Genomic DNA, 24,226 nt, shown 5'->3' on the forward strand with positions numbered 1-24,226 from the left:
AGCCGTCGGACTGAAAGGAATAACATCAAAAGCAACTAAAACTGGCACGTTCATTGACCACATGACCTGCGTCGCCCTGTGAAACGTTCAATGGGGAGGGAGGTGGGGGGTGATTAAGATATGGGCGTTGTGAGCAAAGGAACACATGGGATGGGCTTGAATGTTGGTAGGCGGTGGGGCTGGGGCAGAGAAATATACCCTTCGGAAGGGGATGTCGTACGATTAGTGTTTTGAGCGCAGTGAAGGTTTATTTCAATATATCCTTCACGAGTGAAGGTGTGGAGAGGGGTGTGGGTTACAGAAATGGGCGTAGGGAACAAAGAAATGATTGGGATGAATAAGAATTGTGGTGGGGATGGGGAGGGGCATATCAGTGTACCCCGTGCGAGTGGGTGCTGTAGCGTCAATGGTTTAAGTGCCTTTTCAAAGTGTTCCTCAAGAACAACAAGATCAGGAATAAAACCAGCTGGCGTTGCTCTCATTAGCCTGGCGTAAGAGCCATCACTGAAACATTACCTCAGAAAGCAAATAAAAAATAAGAGCGATATTTGTATCATGGATCCTTGAAATTAAAGGTAGATAAATAAGTAAATAGGTGAATAAATAAATAACTAAAATGGCTCACAGACTATTTACACTAGTGGCTGGAGGTGCAGTGAGGTCCGTATATAAACAAACGGGGTAAAATTTAGTGCATCATCAAAGTGTGTGGCGTGAGGTAATTCAACACCACATTAACAAGGGATTAGTGCCAACCAGCACCACCCTCCACGGTGTACACATTTATGACGCTTCCTTAACCCCTTCAATCTGCTGACGCAATTTTTAGTCTTGCTATCTCCAGGCGATTATATTCACCACAGGAGAAGCTTTTCGAACTCGAGGTGATAGCTGTAGCTTTCATGAATCCCTTGATAAGGTGAAAATCGTACGGAGGTAGCAAGAAAAAATCAAGGAAAAATACGTGGTAGGATGGAAGGGGTTAACATCATGCTGCTGTGACTCCCAACTGAATCATATCTGACGGTCGCTGGAAAGAAATACTGAGTTATACCGACCGTCAAAGGGTTAGTGGCGATAGAATTAACAAACAATTTTAGTAATGATGGGGTGGAATTTGTGGTGACGTGCTAGTGGGGAAGATCATCATCATGAACGTCACTCTTCCATGTTATCATCACCAGCAGTCACCACCATTATTGGTATATTTTACCATCACCTCGCCTCCCACTCTGCACCACACCCATCATCATCATCATCATAAACACATCCATCGTCATCATCGCCATCACCATACCTACTGTATCATCAGCACCATCGCCACACCACCACCACCACCATCACCATCACAGGGGGGTATAGTGTTAAGCCAAGCGTCACCACCAACAATGAGTACCTGGCCAGCACCTCCACTCAGTGTACTGTGTCATACCCACCCGTACCTACCAATGCTGGCATAGTGAGACCTATTAAAAATTTAAGTGTTTATTGTTAGCTTTCCACCAGCTAAAACGTTGATCATAACCCCTTATAACTTCACTATCCTAATAGGTAGGTATATAGCAATTTGTAATTGTAATGGTGTGTGTGTGTGTGTGTGTGTGTGTGTGTGTGTGTGTGTGTGTGTGTGTGTGTGTGTGTGTGTGTGTGTGTGTGTGTGTGTGCTCGCGCGCGCGCTCCTTCAGCGTCAATGGCCCTGCGGCTGCTATGTAGGGGCTTCCTGATGCTGCCAGGGAAAAACAGATCAGACGAGTTACCTAATAATCCACTGTCATTAACTTACGTAATTATACAACCGGTCCACACAACTACATTGATTATCCATCACGTGCAGACTAAGAGATATTTTCACAAACATACTTGAAATCCTTTTTTTTTCTTTCTTTCTTTTATGGAAGGAAGAAGGAACCAAGACTAGAATCCCGCAAGATTGTTTCCTCCAAGAAAAAAATAAAAAGATAAGAGAGAGCAAAATTGAAGATCCGTTCATTTCGAAATTCCTGGACACACTGCGTTTGAAAGACTGAAGGTCATAGGTAGTAGGGAATACAGACAAAAGAGGACAGTTCCAGAGTTGGCCTGTTGCATACATGAAAGACGGGGGTAACAGATAACTCTTTCATTAAAAAGTTGGACAGAGATGAGAGTTTGCTGCAAGATGGGTGCTACGCGCTCGCCGTAGTGGTGGAGGGATGCAAGCAGACAGTTCAGAGGAGCAGTGACAGTTGAACTAGCGATAGAAGAGAGATATCCAACACAGCGGCAGAAAGACAGAGGTTGAAGGAAGTCAGTAAGAAGAGGAGAGTTGATGAGACGAAACGCCGTAGACTCCACCTTGTTGAGAAGAGCTGTATGTGGGGATCCTCCCAATACATGAGAGTTGTGCTTTAATATACAGGTAACAACGGTACAGGGTTGTTCTAAAGTGGCATTGGAGATTTCGTTACACTTCTTCCCAAGCAGTTTATTCAGCACATTACACGTCAATATCTTCTTGCATGTTATCGATGCAGATTGTGTCGATATTACAATATAAACAACATTCAAGTGAACATGAATGTGTAATATGGAAAATAAATCGTCGAGGAAGAGGTGCTATGATGGCTTCCATTCCTCCTATAGTTTGTTCACTTTATCTTGGCCAAGATTTCCTTTCATTTTCTGATCATTTCACCTAACTCCATATCTTTCCTTAGTGACTGGCATTGTATTGGTATATTTTATTTTGCCTCAGAGTTCGAGATGGAGAGCTGGCAATTTTAGAGCAAGATAGAATGAAAATAGTAGTGTGTAGTGTGAGTGATGTGGTGTACCGCGTCACCCTCCCTCATTCCCATCCGGCTGGCATGAGTGAGTGGACACGAGGCCCACGACCCTGAACGCAGATGCCTCTCAGCACAGTACTCCCGCCAACACCCGTACCCTGTTGTGCTGTCGACTTCTTCCGTCACCGGTATCGGTCTATTTCTCTGTCTGTCCTCCTTGCTTCCTGCATCTCCGTTTCCTTCCTGTCACTCTTCATTTCTGTTCTTTCCACTTTAGGTGGCTCTGCACTAAGTGACAAGTCTAATGGTTTCCTATAACGCAGGAAACCATTTACAACGGTGGGTGGTAACCGCGTAACCAGAACGGGGTGAAGTGGAGCATACTATGTTACCACTGTTAACGTGGTGGAGACGCAAATGCGGCATCCATCGAGGAACCAAATCTTCTCACTTTTCCCTACGCCTCGCCACGATGAAGCGCTGTCAACCACAGGCAAACACCAGTTCACTGTACGGAACGGCCCTGCATCGGCGGCTTGTAGTTGATGGGTTTACTTGGCCAGCCAAACTGGAGTTGATCAACAACAACCACAATCTTGGTGTTCAGTATGCAACCCACAGGCTTGCAGTGTACTGTACACCCATGACCAAAATTTCCCCGAAAATCCTCTGCCAAAGTTGTGTCATCCCTTCCATATTTCTCGTTCCTTCCTAAACGCCAACGAGTAGCCTGTACTCCCTTCCCATTCTCTTGTTTTGTACTTCATATTCCTGTCACAAAGGAATATTTCGTGTAACACCTTCCATTGCCTCAGACACCAGGGAGGTGACGGCGAATGTTGGCTCATGACTCTACTTTGCTTCGGCGGTCGTAGAATAAGGTATATATATATAGGCAAGCTCTTAATTTTTGACCGCGATAATTATGAAACTGCTTTGACTGTCAGGTGTGTCAGTATGCATTCCAAGTTACACAGTGTTGTAAGCAGCGATACAGAAAGGTCACAGACATGTTCAATCATCATAACATGCTTCAGAAATTATCGTCAGATGTCAGTTTCCTGTCCACACCGCATTCACGGTTGTAATAATATAGGCCAGAGAACACACTGAGTCCTCACTATGTGCCATTCATTTGTTGCAAAATAATACATTTTTCACAAGATTGTTATCGTAAATTGAGGGAAGTTGCGGATCAGCGTAATAAGGAGCAGTGCAGATTTAACAGGCCTTTTTTCTGGGTTTTACTGCGAAATTAACTACAAGAAAGGCATAAAACGGGTAACACAAAGAGAACTCTATCGTGTACGAGACCTTGATCGACTGTACGCTTCTTACTCTAACTTGGCCTATAATTGCCATCTCCATCTTGAATGCTGAGTTGTAACAATAGACTGATAAGAATATCATGCTAGTCACGAAGCAGTGCTATGGATATAATGTAAATCTGTAGCGTTGTCCATTTCTACCACTGCATTAAGGGAAATGGGCTTTACAGGGACGAAAATATTGTGCAGGTTAAGGTGAGAGAATTATAGGACGTACTTTCATTCAGCCTTCATCAGGTCCTGTAGTGTACCATCACGGGTGTGTGGGTGGTCAGTACAAGTAAGGCGAGTGGCCACTGAACGACATTATGTGAGCAGGAAACCCCAACCAAACCTCGAACTTGAGCCTTGACTGGCCACGTCCAGTTGGAACGGAACGTTTGAACCCAGTGTTCACCGTTGCATAATTGCCATTCCTCCATGGAACACCTGCCGTGGTTAATCTGTGTTGTGCCGGTCATGAGGGACCCACGTCACAGCAAGTATAAAAGTACTACATGCTAGAGCTTGGGCCCTTCCGCTAATGCCCCTGGTGAGTGTGGTGTCACGTGTGGGAAGATGATTTGGTGAGGTGTGGTGTGATAGGGTGGTGTGTTGTGGTGTGTGATGTGGTTTGATGTGGCTTCGCCAAAGTCAACGGGAGTGAAACATCGCGTCCGAAAATCATTAGTGAGAGACAGGCGGACAAAGCTGCTGCTAGAGATGTCCTCGCATTAAAAAAAAAAAAAAATCATTATAATTGAGCTGCTAATAGGCTGTTGTTGTGATATTCAACATGGTGTAATGAGTAAGGGTGTTATCAAGGTTAGCATCTGGGTGTGCGCATTGTCCCTGTTGACGTGTTGGTGTTGGCAGTGTGGGGGCGGCACTATAACACTACCTAGCCCACTGCCATATTGCTGCTGGTTGTGACCCTCCACTCTTGTCTCAGGGCCACCTCTCTCTCTCTCTCTCTCTCTCTCTCTCTCTCTCTCTCTCTCTCTCTCTGTGCATTTATTTATAAAATAAAAATTGATGTATGTGTTGTATATTTTCTGGTATTCCTCGCTTGTCTTTACTGTTTAGCATTATATATTTTTCTCTTCGTCTTTCCCTTCTTCCAGTTGTTCTTATGCCCTTCACCTTGTCTGTCCCCTTCACTCCCTACTCCCTCCCCATCTCTCACACCTTTCCCGTTTTTCCCTCCTTCCCATTTATATCTCTCTTCATCCACGCCACATGCCTCCCTCAACCCACTGTCTCATTCTCTCCCTCTCTCTCTTTCCCTGCTTCCTTGTCTCCCATTTGCTCACTCTCTCACATTTATCTCTCCTCTTTTATCTCTATCCTCCATTATCTTCTGCTCCTTTCCCCACTTTAATTTTTCTTACTATCTCCTTCTTCCCCTCCTCCTCCTCTTCCTCCGCTCCCTTTTTCTCTCCACTCCTCCTCTATCTCCGTTCTATACCTCCACCTCCAATCTCCTCTCTCCCCTTCTCTCCCTTGCCTCTCCCGTCCCCCACCTCTCCCCCTATCCCCCCTCCGCCACCCCCCGCCTCACTTTACAGTCCTTTGCTCTCGGGCCGAATATAATGTGATGGAGATTTACGACCGCCACAGCGCCGCGGTAGGCACCAAGTGCTTCCATAATTCCCACGATATTAACAAGAATTTGACCACCACCCACACGCGGTGCCGCTTGCGCTCTTGTTAGTATTATTATTATTTTTTTATTAAATATTTATTTATGAGAAAGTAATCGTCATTTCCTTTGATGTGGGAAACGTTCGACGTTATAACAGGTTGTCTTTTTTTGGTAGTGGCTAAACCAAGAGTTTGGTGCATATGTTGCTAAATTGTAAACAAGAGTAACGTGTACGTTTATGTGGTAAAAGTTGGTGTCTAGGTGATAGAAAGCGACTTGTTGATAGATCAGGCTATGGACTGCTGCCGAAAATTTCAAATATGAATAGACGTGATAATCATTTACTTGGTAACTTTGTTGCTAACTGCCGTCTCGGTTTCCCTTTGGTGTTTCTGTCAGTGTGGGGGCGGTACTGTAACATGATTTTGATGGTGGTGTGGTGGTGGAGGTGATTGTGATGATGGTGGCGTCTCTTGGTTCATTCCTTGATTTTTTAAAGTCTCTGTTGTCGACAATCTATTAATGAAATCACAGCTGCAGAACGAATGTGCGTGGTGTCGGAGTCTCCTGTTTCCATCACGCCAGTGTTGTTTTAGTTGCCGCCAAGCAGAGCCAGGGCGCCTTGGCACACGCACACCACCCGGATTCATAAAGGAACTTAGCGAGAGTTACCAGGAATTAGTCTCCATTTTCTGTTAATTCTTTCACTAGTTATATAAAGTTTGGGCTTTTTTTTTTCTTTTTTCTGATATACGCTGGCATTTGGTTGAGAAGTGTAATGGCTCTTAACTAGTTTTTGTGATGAACCAGTGTCCTAAGCAGCTCAGTCATATATAGTTTGACTTTTTTTTTTTTTCTCTTTAAGCCAATACTCACTGCAGATTGTTTGCGAAATGTTGGTGGTAGCATGAATGAGGATAAGAGTATGACCCAGCAGTCCCATACACAGTTTAAATTTAAGTAAGTGTATGAATACGGAACAAACCTGTCTTCTCTGTTCTCTTACAAAGCCAACTCAACTGACGGCGCTGTTGCCCTTCACCCTTGAACCGGAATAATTTTAGCGCCGCTACAGAAGGAGTTAGTAGTACGGGAGGCCTGGCTTTACCACCTGGGTCAAGGTACCTCCCTCGTCCTGACCTTGGCGAAATATTTCACGTTAGTGCGGCCTGTTTTGAATGGGTCCGACCATGCCTGTGTAAATGTTTCCTTTCTGTCTGGCTATTTATCTCGCTGTCTGTCTCTCTGTTCTATCAACCGTCTTCTGTCTGACTGTCTACGTGTCTGATATATATATATATATATATATATATATATATATATATATGTGTGTGTGTGTGTGTGTGTGTGTGTGTGTGTGTGTGTGTGTGTGTGTGTGTGTGTGTGTGTGTCTATCTGTCTGTCCATCTGTCTTGGGTACCTCAACCAAGTTAAATCCAGGCCTGGGGGGAGTTATAGTCAGAACTGAATGGATATACTGTAGCTGTCTATCTGTCTATTTGTTTGTGTGTCTATCTATCCATCTGTCTGTCTGTCTGTCTACGTACCTATCTGTCTATCTATCTATCTGTCTGTTTATCTATCTATCTCTGTCTATCTATCTATCTATCTGTCACTAGCACCGGGCCAGTTTACCTTGGCATCAGACTAGCTAGGGTAGACTTGAATGCATGCCCAAAGGAAATGGTTCACGTGCTTTCCCGAGATGATTATAGGTTGGTTTGTGCTTTTACTGGAGGAGTCTGGCTTTATTTACTCTCTCTCTCTCTCTCTCTCTCTCAACCTAGCCAGAAACTACCGTTTTTCATTTTTTTGACTCACAAACTGCTGCAGTGACGTAAGAATGAAAACACACACACACACACACACACACACACACACACACACACACACACACACACACACACACACACACACACACACACACACACACACACACACACACACACACACACCAAATTCTTCTCGGGTAAATCTAGGACAGAGGCATAAATATCACGGGTCAGAGGTATGTATGTGTGCGTGCTTTGAGTTTCTCCTGACGCGGACCTAACATCTCAGGCGTATGGTGTCTGTCTTGATTAATTCTCTGTTTGCATCTTTGTGGTTAAGACGTGCCAGGTTGCACTAGAAGGTACAGAGGAAGTGGTAGCTGTTATATCCGGTGATGCGCTTTGGTAATGTAATTTTCTGTCTGTGGAAAGGAGGTGAAGAGTCGTTGGGCAAGAAATTATGAAGAAAATGTCAACTTTTCACTGCTCGAGTCACCTGGGTAATGTTCCGACTCTCCCCAGCTTCGTGAAACTACTCAAAGGCAACGAGCTGAAAAATCCTGTTATAAAAGCCAAGCATGTGTTGATGAGAAAGACAATGGGAACCACCACACAAATGAACGTATATAGACAATGCTGTTATCTTCAGGCACCTGTGTGGTTAGGACGCCCCTGTCGGAGTAACGGCCCTGCTTAGTGATTGGGTCTTCATTAGGTTACTGGATGTATTTCGATCATGTAATGCCATCAGGGGAGGCGGCCCGGTCACCTGCTCGTATATACTCGTTTACTGACCTGCCGTGGCCTGGCATCGGGACCGTACTCGTGGGAGGGAAGAAGTTGGCGTTCAGTTACGGTTTTATTTTAGTTACATTTTCCGTTCAGGGGATCGTCTTCTGATTAGTTTATGTGTATATAATTTATTGGTATAATTTGATTATGCCTCACGCGTCACAAGTGTTAACTGTACGAAATAATGTGGAAATTTTTCGTGGGGCAGAGAAGGGATTGGGTGCCTTTTTCGACATTCAGACAGCCCGTCAAGATGAAAGTACTTTGTAGCGAGTTAATCCCCCTGGCCATTTTGACTTAGCAGAGTAACATCGTGTGGGGATTAGCTGCAGCAGAAGGCAATATTAGCCCCAGCCTTGAAAGCGTTAAAAGACCGCGATGGTGAAAACTCTTCAACAGTTTTAAAATAGCACTTATAAAAACTTGGTGTAGTTGTTATAAAAAATAGCGTCTTGTTTACCGTGTGGAGTGAGTGTTGACAACCAATAACATCAACACTGATAACTGACGCTCGTGTTGCCAGACACGCGCTACTGAAGGGTAAGCAAACAATAAAAAAAAAAGATAAACAAACATAGACAAACACAGATACAAGCTAGGCAAACAGCTTATATACAGACAGACGGACAGTCAAAAACAAATAAAAATAGAAAACGGCGAAGCAATCACTCACAAACATAGACAAGTAAACCAGATCTTTCAAAACAAGATATGGAACACGAACACTTGATTCCAAACATAGGCAAACACAGGTACAAACAAGATAGACAAACAGCTTACATACTGACAGACGGTCAAAAAAAAAAAAAAAAACTGTGGAGCAGTTGGGCACAAACACAGACAAGTAAACCGGATCTTTCAAAACAAGACATGGAACACGAGCGCTTGATTCTAAACATCTCAGTCGCCTGAGAGAGAGAGAGAGAGAGAGAGAGAGAGAGAGAGGGAGGGAGAGAGAGAGAGGGAGTGCAATGAAGGCCCTTACACTCGATACAGTGAAAGTATGTTATCAGCACAATAGCTGGAATTGCAGGGAAGTCTGTGCCGCAACAATACTGATCTTTAATAGTTGTAATATTTCTTCTTGGTTTGTGGTGTTGCCGTCCATTACCATCACTAATGTCAGTAGTGTAAAGTAAACGCTCGTTTATTTCAGTTAGACATACGATTCACAAACATGCCCAGATTTTCGAAACACAGTGAGGTCAAAGTGTGTTTAAAATGTTGTTTTTCTTTTTTCCCTTTTTCTTTACACATTATCGCCAACATTGTAGATCACATGAACAACAACGCTCATGTATTTCGGTCACACACAGGCTAAGCAAACACTGCCAAGCAACCTTAACTATGATGCAACTGGAGAACTCTTTTTAAGTGTCAGTTTTATTTTTTCCTTACTTTTTCTTTACAGTCCTGCCAGTCATCATCACCGATTCTGTAAACGAGGCAACGCTCATACATCTCTGTCTGACGTACCATATGCAAAATAAGATGCAAATGAAAGTGTACACTATTTTGTCAATATTTCATTTTTATAATTCATTCATGTATCATTACCAGTTCCGCAAATAACAAGTCAACGCCCATTCATATCGTTTTGAGGTACCGTAAGCAAAATACTGTATGGTATAAATGGAGAGCACTATTAATGGATATCTTTTCCTATATTTTTCTTTATGTTTCATCCAACATCTTCACCAACACTGTAAACAGTATGAAAATCACCACCATATATCTCGGTTTGACGTTCCGTATAAGCAAAAATATTGTAATATACACATAGACAACCCTCAGTGTGGTTTTTTCTTTTGTTTATAATCTGGCCATGGACCATCACCAATACTGTAAATGACAGGATAATCACCCCATATATCTCGGCTTAACGTACGTCACACAGATGCGCCGAAACCTCTAAACTCCGGCGTGACGACCATAACGTAAACACACTCCGACACCTGTACATTCCTTTTCCGCGCGCGCTGACCTACATACTTCGTTTTCCCCTTTTTTCCCCTCCCCTTTACCTGTAGAGCCAGCCTCCTTGAAAAACTAGGTAGGGAAACACGAGATTAACCTACACTGACACAAATACTCATCCTTGGAAAACCAGAAGGGGGTGTCGACACGGGTAAACATAAGCCGACACCCACGACACACATCCGCTGGCGCCTGATGAATTGCGCTGATGCAAATGGAGATGTGTTGGTGGTATAACTTGAGGGTGAATGGCCGGGGTTAGGTGGAGAGAAAGAGAGAGAGAAAGAGAGAGATTTATAGCCAGAATAAAATACTTAACCTTCAGATTTCCTGAGAGAGAGAGAGAGAGAGAGAGAGAGAGAGAGAGAGAGAGAGAGAGAGAGAGAGAGAGAGATTTTTTATAACCAGTATAAAATACTTAACCTTCAAATTTCCTGAGAGAGAGAGAGAGAGAGAGAGAGAGAGAGAGAGAGAGAGATTTATAGCCAGAATAAAATACTTAACCTTTAAATTTCCTGAGAGAGAGAGAGAGAGATACCTTATAATATCTTCAAAACTAAAATGATTTCGGCGACCTTCCTATACCCTTGAGGTTTTTAGAGGGGTACGCAGCATCATCGAGAGAGAGAGAGAGAGAGAGAGAGAGAGAGAACCTTAAGAAATTCACAAGGCACAAATGCTACTCACCTGCCAATCTCCTTCTTCAGATCGTAGAGGGCGCGTATGTCGGCATCCTCCTTCACCTGGACGCACCTCGGGGGGAAGGGCGGGGGCAGCTCTGTGGGGGGGGGGAGGGAGGGGAAGGAAAAAGGAGGAAGGGGTAGAGGGGAAGATGGAGGAGGAGGGGAGTGGGAGGGAAGCAGAGGATGACGGGACAGAGGGGAGGAGAAAGGGAAAAGGTTGGAGGGAAGAGAGGAGAGAGTAGGAGAGAAGAGGAGTGGAAGAGGACGAGTGAGAGGAAGGGGGTGGAGGGGAAGGAAGTGAAGGAGGGGAAACGAAGAGAAAGGGGAGACAGTGGAGAAGAGAAGAGAAGGGAAGGACGAGGAGGAGAAGAGAGCGGAGAAGGAGAAACGAAAGTGGAAGAGAAGAGAGAGGGGAGGGAGTGAATGGGAAGAGAGAGAAACAGAGGTGGAATAGAAAAGGGAGAGGGAGTGAAAAAGAAGAGGTAGGACAAGGGGATGGAAAGGAGGGAAAGTAGTCGAAGAAAGAGGAAGAGAAGGAAGGGAGGAAGAAAAAAAAAGAGAGGAGGAAGAAGAGGAAGTAGTGCAATGGGAGTTCAAGAAAGGGAAGGAAAGTGTGAGTCATGAGAGAGAGAGAGAGAGAGAGAGAGAGAGAGGTATAATGAAAGGATGAGGAAGTGGAATGAGAGCAAAGAGGAGGAAGTGGTGAAAGATGGGTGGGGGAAAGGAAGAAGTGGGGAAAGAATGTAAGGTGTGAATGGATGATGTGGTGAGAGGAGAGAGAGAGGGAGGGAGAGGGGAGGAGAGCAGGGAGGAAGGAGGGAGTGGTGATGAAAGGGAGGGAGGGAGGGCGGGGAGAAGGAAGGAGGAAGTAGGTTTTGAGGGGAAGTTGAAAGTGAGTGAAGGACGGAGTGACGGAGCAGGGCGAAGTGTTGACGAGGAGGGTGAGGGGGAAGGGAGGAGGAGGAAGGAGGGAAGGAGAGGAGATTGGGGTATCGTCAAGGATGGAGAGAGAGAGAGAGAGAGAGAGAGAGAGAGAGAGAGAGAGAGAGAGAGAGAGAGAGAGAGAGAGAACGTGACATTAATAGAGAAAGATGTAAATAAGGATTGAGAGAAGGAAGGGTGAAAAGAGCAAGGATAGCGAGGCACAGGGAAAGAGGAAGATGTGATGGGAGAAGGGAAGAAGGGGAAGAAGGGAGGAAGAGTAAAGAGGGAGGGAGAATAAGGAGGGAGGAAAATTAAGGAGGGAGGAGGAATGAAGGAGGAGGGAGGACGAGTGAGGTGAGAAGGTGAAGGTAGGAGGCGGGAGGGGAGTGGGGGGAAGAAAATAAGAATCCGTCATTGTATTTCGTAAACACATCAGTCACAATTAATGGCAAGTCACTCATAAACAGACTCATTATTATCTTACCTAATTCTTGTGTACTCTTTGACCCCTGAATTAAGTGTTTTTATTATTATTATTATTATTTTTATTATTATTATTATTATTATTATTTACTGTATTAGTATTATCTATGGGTGATTGTATTTAGATTAGGTGGGATGGCATGGTTAGCAGTGGATGGTAATAGTTTGCAATAAGCTCTTCTGTATCATGGCGTCTTTTTTCCTTGTGGCTGCCAGACCAGACGATTTCACTCAGGTTAGAGATTATCGTAGGACTGAAGTGGTCATTATCAGGCTGTGAGTGGCTAAAAGAGTCAGGATGATGATAATGATAGTGGTGGTGGTGATGATGATGGTGGTGGTGATGATGATGATGATGATGATGGTGATGATGATGATGATGATGATGATGACGACAGTCTATCCATAACGTCTGGTTTGCTATATATAAATAAAGTAATATCTTGAACGACGTGAAACCACTCCGAGTCCCCCCCCCCTCCAAAAAAAAAAAAATAAAAAAATAAAAAAAGTTGCATTAGCACGGATGTGATAGTTATCCGCAACCCAAAATAGCCATGTTATCGCAAGTGCAATAGCTTACGTCATTTAGTACTGGATAGATCAGAATAATATTACGAGTTTTAGTTAAACAGAAAGGTGAGTGAAAGTTTAGGTATAATTGCCTAGGTACGATAGTTTCATTAAGCCATATTAATATAACATTTATTATCGTTCAGTAACCACTAGTCAGTAAACTCTTAGGTACGGTAGTTTTGGTCACTGAGCCAAAATAGTCCAAAAAGTCCTTGCAGTAGTTCATTCAGTAGCCAGAAATAGTAATACAGTAGGTCAGCCCTTGCAGCGTAGGTATATTTAGTCCTAATAATCAGTAAGTCTCAGGACGCCACACGCCACCTGTCGTGATGCCACCCCCTCCCCCCAACACTTCCTGTACTGGCTGATCATCATTCTTAATAGATCGGGAAATTGTAGGAGGGTGTGTGTGTCTCGACGCCATATTAGGGTTTGTGTATTATTTAATGTTTTCTGGACGATTATGACCGAGTAATGGCAACAGTCGTGAGAATTTAGCGTTAAAAAAATAAAGTTAAAGTAGCTGGTCATGTTCGTTGGTCATGAGGAATATAAAATGATGCCGCGGACACCAGACGCCATTCCGACGCAGAATAAAATCGCCCGGCGGTTGGAATAATAAAATCGTTTGACTGTAGCAAAAGTAAATAATTACGATTTCTCACGTCCTGAAAGCCTTCGTAGAAACTGTATTTAATTCAAACGACCAGAGATTATTTCTTGGCTGTACAAAGGCAGCAAGAATGAAGTGGTTCCGAAAAGAGTTGACTCAGTCAGCCCGAGGACGCCATTTTTAATCCTGACCTCTGTAGAGGATTTTATTCAGCCTGTGATACACTGCTGAACTGGAGGGGTTAGGTACAGGGATAATTAACCCCTTCACTATAACGTATTTAATATGATCTGAGAAGAGACGCGCCTTAAGCTTTTGAAAGGTTGCAGCTGATTGGTTGTCCGGGTGTATTCATTATTAACGACTCACTGTAAATTATTCTTATTATATGGGTATCAGTAATTGTTAGACGAAAAGATTGCCTAAATAAAATGTTATGCATAGCTATTAGCATAGATTAATTTAAAAACGGGGCCTTACTAAGTTTATCAGATGGGCTACATACAGTGCCTAGAGTCATGTGTAATTTTGAATTCTAGGAACAAATCACAACACGTCCAGGTCAAGTTTTTCCAGCAGCTTGTACAGCACCCTACCCGTATCCCTGACCGCCTTGGAGAGAGCTCCAACATACTTGACCTCTTCCTCACAACTAATCCTTCTGCTTACTCTGTTAATCTTTTCTCTCCGTTGGGCTCCTCCGATCACAACCTTATTACCTTAACCTGTCCTATCGCTCCAGTACGGCCTGCGGACCCTCCAGGGAAACGTCGTCTCTGGCATTTTGGAGCTGCGGACTGGGAGGCCCTCAGGCAGTACTTCTTTGATTTTCCCTGGAATGATTATTGCTTCCATGGCCGTGAGCCATCTGAGTGTGCCTTGCGCATTACGGAGGTTATTCTCTCGGGCATGGAAGCATACATTCCTTTCTCATATCCTTTGACTAACGCAAGAAAGCCTTGGTTTAATCACGCTTGTTCTAATGCTGTCCGCAACAAGGAGAGAGCCTACAAAAGGTACCGGAGCCAACCCACCCCTGAATCACATCATCTTTACGTTTCTGCCCGGAATCGTGCTAAGTCTGTTCTTCGCTCTGCTAAAAATAATTTCATCCATGCTAAATGCTCTCAACTCTCCAACTCGAATTCTTCCCGCTCCTTCTGGCACCTTGCCAAAAATCTTTCTAACAACTTTACCTCATCATCCTTCCCTCCTCTTTTCTACTCTGATGGTTCTGTAGCTATTTCTTCTACAGATAAAGCAGATCTCTTCGCACAGACTTTCTCCTCCAATTCCACCTTAGACGATTCCGGTGCTGTTCCTCCATCACTTCCCCCCTCTGACTTCCTCATGGCTGACATTAAAATTTCTTCAGTTGATGTATTTTCTGCCGTTACTGGCCTCAGTACTAACAAGGCATATGGGCCTGATGGGGTCCCTCCTGTTGTTCTCAAAAACTGTGCTTCTGTGCTTACACCCTGCCTAGACAAACTATTTCGCCTTTGTCTGTCAACTTGTACCTTCCCTTCTTGCTGGAAGTTTGCTCTCATTCAGCCAGTCCCAAAGAAGGGTGACCACTCCTAACCCTCCAACTATCGTCCAATTGCTTTAACGTCCTGTATTTCAAAAGTTTTCGAGTCAATTCTTAATAGAAAAATTTTAAGGTATCTTTCCTATCACAACCTTCTTTCCGATCGTCAGTATGGGTTCCGTCAGGGACGCTCCACTGGCGATCTTCTCACCTACCTTTCAGACTCCTGGTCATCCTCCTTTCGGGACTTTGGCGAAAGCTTTGCCATTGCACTTGACATCTCAAAGGCTTTCGATCGAGTCTGGCATAAATCTTTAATTTCCAAACTGTCCTCCTACGGTTTCTATCCTTCTATCTGTGCCTTCATCGCTAGCTTCCTTTCTGGTCGTTCTATAGCTGCTGCCGTAGACGGCCATCGTTCTTCTCCTAGATCTATCAACAGTGGTGTTCCTCAGGGCTCTGTCCTATCACCAACTCTCTTCCTTTTATTCATCAATGATCTTCTAAGCTGTACATCTAACCCTATCCACTCATATGCTGATGACTCCACCCTTCACCTTTCCATTCGGTTCCCGCAACGCCCATCTCAACAGTTACTTCAAGAAACAAGGGATGAGGCTATGGCACACCTAATGTCTGACTTGGCTCATATCTCTGACTGGGGTAAAAATAATATGGTTGTCTTTAATGCATCTAAGACTCAGTTCTTACACCTATCAACCCGACAAAATCTTCCACAGGTATACCCACTAATGATTAATAATATTCCGATTAATCCCGCATCATCCTTGAACATGCTTGGGGTTTCATTTACTCGGGACTTATCTTGGAAAGATCATATTACATCTCTTGTAAAATCTGCTTCCAAGAGATTGGGTGTGCTAAGCCGACTCCGCTCTTTCTTTACCCCTGCACAATTGTTGACTCTATACAGGGGTTTTATCCGCCCCTGTGTGGAGTACAACTCTCATGTGTGGGGAGGCTCCCCACATACAGCTCTTCTCAATAGGGTGGAGTCAAAGGCTTTTCGTCTCATTAACTCTCCTCCTCTTACTGACTCCCTTCAACCTCTGTCTCTTCGCCGCACTGTTGCATCTTTATCTCTTTTCTATCGCTACTTTAATGGTCACTGCTCCTCTGAACTGTCTGCTTGCATTCCTCCACCTCTACGACGGGCGCGTAGCACCCGTCTGGCAGCAAACTCTCATCCCTTTTCTGTCCAACTCTCTAATGCAAGAGTTAACCGTTACTCCCAGTCTTTCATTTATGCAACAGGTCAGCTCTGGAACTGTCTCCCTCTGTCTGTATTTCCTTCTGCCTATGATCTCCAGTCTTTCAAACGTAGTGTGTCCAGGCATCTCAAAATGATCGGATCTTGAATTTGGCTCTCTATTGTATTTTGTTTTTCTCTTGGAGGGAACTGTTACTGCGGGCTCATGGCCTTTGGTTCCTTCTTCCTCGCATAAAAAAAAAAAAAACGATTTTTTTTCCCAATCTTCTGGCAAATTAATGTAATTAATGCAATTACTTCGATAGCTTGTAAAATATAACCTAGTAAAACATCGAAATTGCAATGAAATGTAACATATTCCGTGAATTTTAATGAATGTTAGCCGGAGGGGGGGGGAGGCGCTCATGGGATGTCCCACTTGACCACGCAGACTTTACTTAGAGAGTTTGTTGTCGCGTCAGTTTGTGTTATGCTCTCTACTTTCGCATCATCATTATGTTTTCCATCGTTTTAATTTCGAATATCTTATTACAACATACAACTGTCCTGGAACAAGGTATGGGCTGTGGGATATTTACAAGTGACGGGTGACATATAGCCTTTCACCCGTGTTTACCAGTAATTTCTCACTGAAATTAAGATGTTTTACTAAGTTAGGTTTTACATAATGTCGCAGTAACGACAAATTACGTTAATTTGCCAGAACATTGGGAAAAAAATCAAGGTACTGGTAAAACTTGACCTGGACGTGTTGTGATTTGTTCCTAGAATTCAAAATTACACATGACTCTAGGCACTGTATGTAGCCCAGCTGATAAACTTAGTAAGGCCCCGTTTTTAAATTAATCTATGCTAATAGCTATGCATAACATTTTATTTAGGCAATCTTTTCGTCTAACAATTACTGATACCCATATAATAAGAATAATTTACAGTGAGTCCTTAATAATGAATACACCCGGACAACCAATCAGCTGCAACCTTTCAAAAGCTTAAGGCTCGTCTCTTCTCAGATCATATTACATGGGCAATAGTAGAAGGCCTTTAAGAGGTGAATAAAATCGTCTGGTGGTAGGAAGAATATACCAACAAAACGCGTCATTGGACTGAAGGGGTTAAAGGCTTACTGGTTAGATAGTGAGGTTTGGGGCTGCAATCAATATTAGGTGGTAACGAAGGGTGTGTAGTAACTCCCCCTTGGCAGTTTATTTTGCATATGACGCTTAAACTTTCTCGTGTATGTTATATATGTTGTTTTGTCACTTGATTTGCGTCAATAGCATACAGAGGGAAGTTAGAGTGTTATGTGCAAAAGAAGTGTGAGGAAGAGATTTAGAAACTCTCTAGAGTCACAAAATACGCCCCCAGACAGGAGTTGTAAATACACACTGTACCATAACCATATTTAGCCAGGCAGTCCCTTCCTGACCTACGTCTGTGTCATGTCGGAAATGTTAGTATAGTTGCTTTGTTTCCACCTGACGGAAATGGCCGCCACCACCACAACTTGAATACAATGCAGTGGTTGCAGTGAAATTCGATGAACCTTTGAGGTAAGAATGGATCTCCTTGGTTACTAGTCGTACCGACCCTCCAGGCTGGCAAAACTTCAAAATTTTGCCATCATCTGAGCTGAAAGGGGTTGGGGATCTTCGTCAGATTAAAACAAACGCGCTAGAAACTACCTGCCTCTTGCGTCCACGTTACCTTACAGGTGAGATACCTAGGGTGACCTTCGTGGGTAGGGAGGTTGAGGCAGTTATGGTGGCCAGCTGGCCGTAGTTAAGTTTGGTCGACAAGTTAGGATAAATATGTTAATGAAAGTGATTATAGTGACCATTCAGGATTAACAGGGTGGTTGAGATGGTTAGGGTGACCAGTTTAGAGCAAGAAAATTGTTGCGGTAGTTAAGTAACCGGTTACGATAAATAGGGTGACAAAGTGGTTACCAGTTTAGAGCAAGAAAATTGTTACGGTAGTTAAGTAACCGGTTACGATAAATAGGGTGACAAAGTGGTTAGGGTGACCATTTAGTAAGTAGGGTGGTTGAGGTGGTTAGGGTGGCCATTTAGTAAATAGGGTGGTTGAGGTGGTTAGGGTGACCATTTAGTAAATAGGGTGGTTGAGGTGGTTAGGGTGACCATTTAGTAAATAGGGTGGTTGAGGTGGTTAGGGTGACCATTTAGTAAATAGGGTGGTTGAGGTGGTTAGGGTGACCATTTAGTAAATAGGGTGGTTGAGGTGGTTAGGGTGACCATTTAGTAAATAGGGTGGTTGAGGTGGTTAGGGTGACCATTTAGTAAATAGGGTGGTTGAGGTGGTTAGGGTGACCATTTAGTAAATAGGGTGGTTGAGGTGGTTAGGGTGACCATTCAGGATAACCAGGGTTGTTGAGGTGGTTAGGAAGACCAATTAAGATAACTAGGGTGGTTGAGGTGGTTAGGGTGACCAATTAGGATAACTAGGGTGGTTGAGGTGGGTCGGGTGTCTGTTTGGGATACATGGGGTGACTGGGGTGGGTACAGTGGTCAGCTGGGATAATTACAGTGATCATATGGAGAAGAAAAACAGAAAATGTCCCTCAGAAGCCAATAAAGTATTACACAGTACTTACCCCCCACCGGCTCCCTCTCGTCCACCACTATCATTATCTGAAGACAGAAAAAGAATTATTGTTATTATTATTATTATTATTATTATTTTTATTATTATTATTATTTTTATAGAGGAGTATGAGCTGGGGGGAGGGCAGCGAAATGGCGGGGGACAGAGGGACTTAGAGGCGATTTGTTTGTGGCCACTCTTTACGGGATTAAGGCAACTGGCAATAGATAGATAGATAGGATATTGTTATCAATATTACTATCATTATCATCATAATTATTATAATTATGAAGTGGAGGGATGGAGTGGAGAGGTATATGAGAGAGAGGGGTGTGAGCTGTGGGAAGGGCAGAGAATGGCGGGGGATAGAGCGACATGGAGGCGATTTGTTTGTGGCCATCCCTTACGGAATTAAGGCATCTGGCAATAGATGGACAGATAGCTTATTATTATTTTTATTATTATTATTATTATTATTATTATTATTAGTCTCAAGATAATCGTGATTTTCATCATTGTCATCATCATTATCACCTTGGTTATTTGCATGATGATGATGATGGTGATGATGAACCTTTTTTTTACTTCCAAAATGTCATTGGTTGTTGTTTTATCCCATATTTGACTTTTATTTAATCGCTTACAAATACTGAATATAACCTTTAGATTCTCCTACACAATATTTCTCTTTCCTTAATTACTAGATTTACTGAATTTGACTTACTTGCTTCTTAATAACTTCTTCTAAGTTGCAATAAGTTCACGAACACTTTTGTTATGAACTGCAAGTTTCTATAATATCGATTGTCTTCTGCGAAAGACTTGACTTCAACTGTTCGTGATCATTTGTGCTTATTGTGTTGATTATATCCTCTGCATTCATCTGTTACTCATTAATTACCCTTCCTTCTTAATACAGGCAGTGTCTTATCCTTTATCCACACCAAAAAACCACCATCCCCTCCCATATTTTTGCGTGACCTCTTTTTCATGAACTGAAGATTTGAACTGGCTGTCTTTAGTACACTGTTCGCACATTCTGCTTTTACATCGCCTGTGAAGGAGCCAGTACATTTCTCTCTCTCTCTCTCTCTCTCTCTCTCTCTCTCTCTCTGTATGTATGTATGTATGTATGCAAGTATACATACATTTTATATATATATATATATATATATATATATATATATATATATATATATATATATATATATATATATATATATATATATATATATATATACTAGCTCCTGCGGAGGTCTGATTGGGCCTTCAGCCAATATACCTAATGTAACTATTCAACATACAATTAATCCTAATAAATTATATATCAAAACACTCCTTGGATCATGCTGATTCAGACTATGTATCACATGTGGGGGTAGACCCTAAGGGAGCCGAGTTTATAGGTAACATACATACAAACACTTGCCTTTATTATATATATATATATATATATATATATATATATATATATATATATATATATATAAGCATACTTTCGGAGTGTCCCTGATCAGGGGTGCGACAGAATTTCTTATAGTTCCACCCCGATTCGCTGAAATGAACTGTGTCTTCAACAGATCGAAGCTTTTTGACTCAATGACCGTCAGTGTCATTTCCTTTGACATCCCATTATAAAAATCGGAAAACATCCTTATCCTTGCAGTCAGCAATTGGTGAAGATTCGTCGCCTTGCGCAAGACATTCCTTTATTGCTGTTTTCTGCTGAAGCTGTATGGTAGCAGTGCCATCTCCAAATCTGTCTTCTAATACTTCGTAACATTGCTCGCCGCGCTCAGCGAGCCCTCTGGTGGGCAGCTGGGCTGCCCTGGCGGACACTTGGGCTGCCCACTAGCAGACCCTGGTGGATGGCAGAGCTGCCCACCAGGGGACAACTCTGGCAAAAGCAAAACCCCACTGACCGCCGATCGCCGGTCAGTATAAGGCGTGATCCTCTGTACAGCAGAGGAAAATATTTAAACAACAACATTCTCCGTAAGTTTCTTTTACACCCAATCCTAGTACTTCTTACCTCACTGCCTGTTTCGAGCGATTAAAATACTCATTCAAAATGGATAAAATTAATGTCATGAACAGAGGTCTCATAAATGTTGAGCTTCTGTCAGTTCCTTGGCTAATAATCAGAATATGATGTGTTGTTTACTGACCACCTCGAAATCTGGCTTGTTCTCTTGGCTGGATTGTTTCCAGTTGGGGATGGGTTAGGTTTGTTAGGCTATATGTTAAGGTTGTACACAGGAAGGTGAAGACTTGCTACACATAGTCTTTTAGCTCTTTAATGTCTTTTTTTTTTTTTTTAAGTAGTATAATAGACATTTATCCATGGTGTGGGCACTGCTACGATTTTATTTTAAGCATATCATAAACTGTTTTGCTGGCTTGTGTAATGGAAAATCGGCTGGATGTTTGAGATCAGTGAAGAGGCCGTCATCACGTCTCCCTGCCTTGTAGTTGTTCATTCATCTCAGGCATTCTTTAATTAGCGTAATATTGGGCATCAGTGTCCATCATGTCACTCTGTTTTACCGGCACTTTGATCGTGATATTACTACTGTGAACCTTTGCGTGTAACTTTCGTACTCTCCTGATGCTTCATTTCTGTTTGTTACTTGCCATCAGAATCTGTCAGAGCAAACCTCTGGGTTTTGCCCATGCCGGGTCTCCCTTAGTTGTTTTGAGATTCCTTAACCCTGTCACCACGATGACTTTTATATAATAGTAGTAGTAGTAGTAATAATAATAATAATAATAATAACAAACAATAATAATAATAATAACAGTAATAATAATAATTGATACTATTATTATTATTATTATTATTATTATTATTAATCATTTATTATTATTATTATTATTATTTTTATTGGATTCGCTAAAAACATGTACATCGTGTTACTTTTATATTTTTTTCTGCCATCATTGTTGTCCTTTTATTAGGCCGCCAACAAAACCAGAAGCTGAGGATGTAACAGTGATGGCTTAGTTACACGGTGGTCAGGCGAGGCAGGAGTGATCATATGTTTGTATAGCTCCAGTGTCTGTGTTGCCTGTGTAAATAAGAGTGTGAATGCTTGTAGTCTTCACACACACACACACACACACACACACACACACACACACACACACACACACACACACACACACACATTTGTATATTTTATTTTTCTATATTATATTCTGATATTCGTTTTCGTTTTTTTTTTTTTTTGCAGACACCCAAAGGGGTAGCAAAATTCATTGTACAATATGTGCCTGTGTTACTCGTTGGTTGAGTCTTTGTACTGTTTTACAAAGGTGAGGTGCAGGCTTTATGGGGGATGTGCTGAGGGGTGTGGGGTATTTATGTTGTGTCTAGGGTGTATCTCAAGGCCATGTGATGTGTTTTTTGTCTACCGTGTACCTGCGTCATGCTGCAATAGACGTTAACATGACACAGGGGGGAGGGGGTGCAGATCACTGGGCATTTAGCTGTATTGGTAGGGCCTGTAAGCCAGACGGGTGTCGTCATTAAAGCGCTTCACCAGTAAACTATTTCTTTCCCCTCAGTATACGCAGGGGTGGGTGCGGCCATCCAGGGTATCCCGTACCTCGTGTGTATTCTCTTTTGTTTCGCCTTATAACTTTCATTCTCTGTACTGGTATCTTTCCTTTCTCTTACATTTTCCTTGTAGGATTTTCTCTGTAGCATCTCTTATTTTCTTTCATACTTCATACTGTCCTGTTTGTTTCCCTGTTTCTCTGCTGTTTAACCCTTTGAGGCCGTGATAAATATTAAACTGTATTATTGATGCTGCCGCCACACGCTTTACTTGACGCAGGAATGGCGTCTCATCCTCTAAGGCAGGATTTCCCAAGCTTTTTCATTTTGTGTACCGCTTGATATTTTTGTTGGCACATGCGTATTATTTTGTGACGATGCCCGCTGTAACTGGCACGTAAATGAGTGTCAGTGTACGATAACTTTGCTTATACAGACTGGTAAATAATACGATGATGATTACTTTTCAGTAGATAGGAAGCTGGCCAATTGGAATATAACGAACATTAATCAGTTCGGGATTTGTGCATAATTGTATAGGTATCAGTGTTTGAAAACGAATATTGGAACACAGGGTACATATCGAGTGCGATTAAGAAAATAATTACATTTTCAGATGTTTTCTTTGGCATTCCCGTCCCTGAGAAATGAATAATTGTTTGAACTCCCTGTGTACACACCACTGACAGAACCCAAGTTTACCGCTAGTGATTACTTTACCACAGGCCAGGAAGCCCAGGTCAGAAGATTACAAACACTCTCCAATGAGCCTTTCACGACCTATTTTTCATTCCTACAGTTTTTGCTTTTATTTTATTTTATATGTATATTTCTAGTGGCCTTTTGCCGCCCAAATTTTAATACTGTCTTTCCCATCGTTCTCCATTGTTTCCTATTTGTGTCGGTTCCTCTTCCTCAGTTTCCACCCATCTTCATTCATCTTCTCTCACTCCCCCCCTCCTCACCCGTCTTCCGCCCACACCCACACCTAAACTTGGCCTCCCTCACACTATAACAAACATCTCGGCACCTTCCCTCACACCAGCTTATGATTGGCAGTGATCCCGATGACGTCACGCTCAGATCTTTTGTGATTGGGTGGAAGTGCTATGACGTCACTACAGGAGCCAATGCCTGACAGTCTCGAGGAAGTGAATAAAATTCAAATGTATAGGTAACAAAAAGATGAAATACCAGTGGCTCGGTGACGTCACTGTTTTGTGATAGGTTAGGATCGCTATAACATTAGAGGAGCCAGTGAGTGACAAGCTTGAAGAAGTCGTAGGGATGATGGAGAAAGGAGGAAAGTTTATATGTGTGTGTAAGGGAAAGAGTGTAACGTGCGCGCTGCCGTCACGTGTGGGCCACACGTGTACAGGCTGGGCGCCACATTCTAGTCCACGTAGCGGGTAAAAAACAACTCGCATCGGTGCCAGGATAACGCATTCCTAACACCTCACGTGCCACTCGTACCGCTGCCACTTTCTGACGTTTCGCATAACTTTATACACGTGCCAGTTTCGTGTTACGATAACATTTCAAATGCCTATATAGTCCTGTATGTGTCCATAATATTATAACACTCATGTATAACCCTACAGTACACATGATTGTAACATACTACGTGCCTGATCTGAAAGGACTCCATCATGTGCTGAACATTTCTGTTCTTTCGTGCTAGTCGCGACAGTTACTGCAAACTACTGTGCTTTGAAAATAATGTATATAGTTATGATGGTAGGAAAACTGACAGGTGTTAAGTTC

The 24,226-nt window shown here is 42.8% G+C and overlaps 1 protein-coding gene across 1 annotated transcript in view; it reads right to left on the bottom strand.

Annotated features, from left to right (window-relative positions):
• Positions 1-24,226, bottom strand: part of LOC145405067 (uncharacterized) — an 81,703-nt gene that overhangs the window by 43,966 nt on the left and 13,511 nt on the right. Inside the window, 2 exon segments of the mRNA XM_080276569.1 lie at positions 10,946-11,036; positions 18,914-18,950. Of these exon segments, the coding sequence (XP_080132695.1) occupies positions 10,946-11,036; positions 18,914-18,950 (128 nt within the window).

Source organism: Coenobita brevimanus, chromosome 65 (genome assembly GCF_032717465.1).
Source record: "Coenobita brevimanus isolate Jiangsu-jjx chromosome 65, ASM3271746v2, whole genome shotgun sequence".
Lineage (NCBI taxonomy): Eukaryota > Metazoa > Arthropoda > Malacostraca > Decapoda > Coenobitidae > Coenobita > Coenobita brevimanus.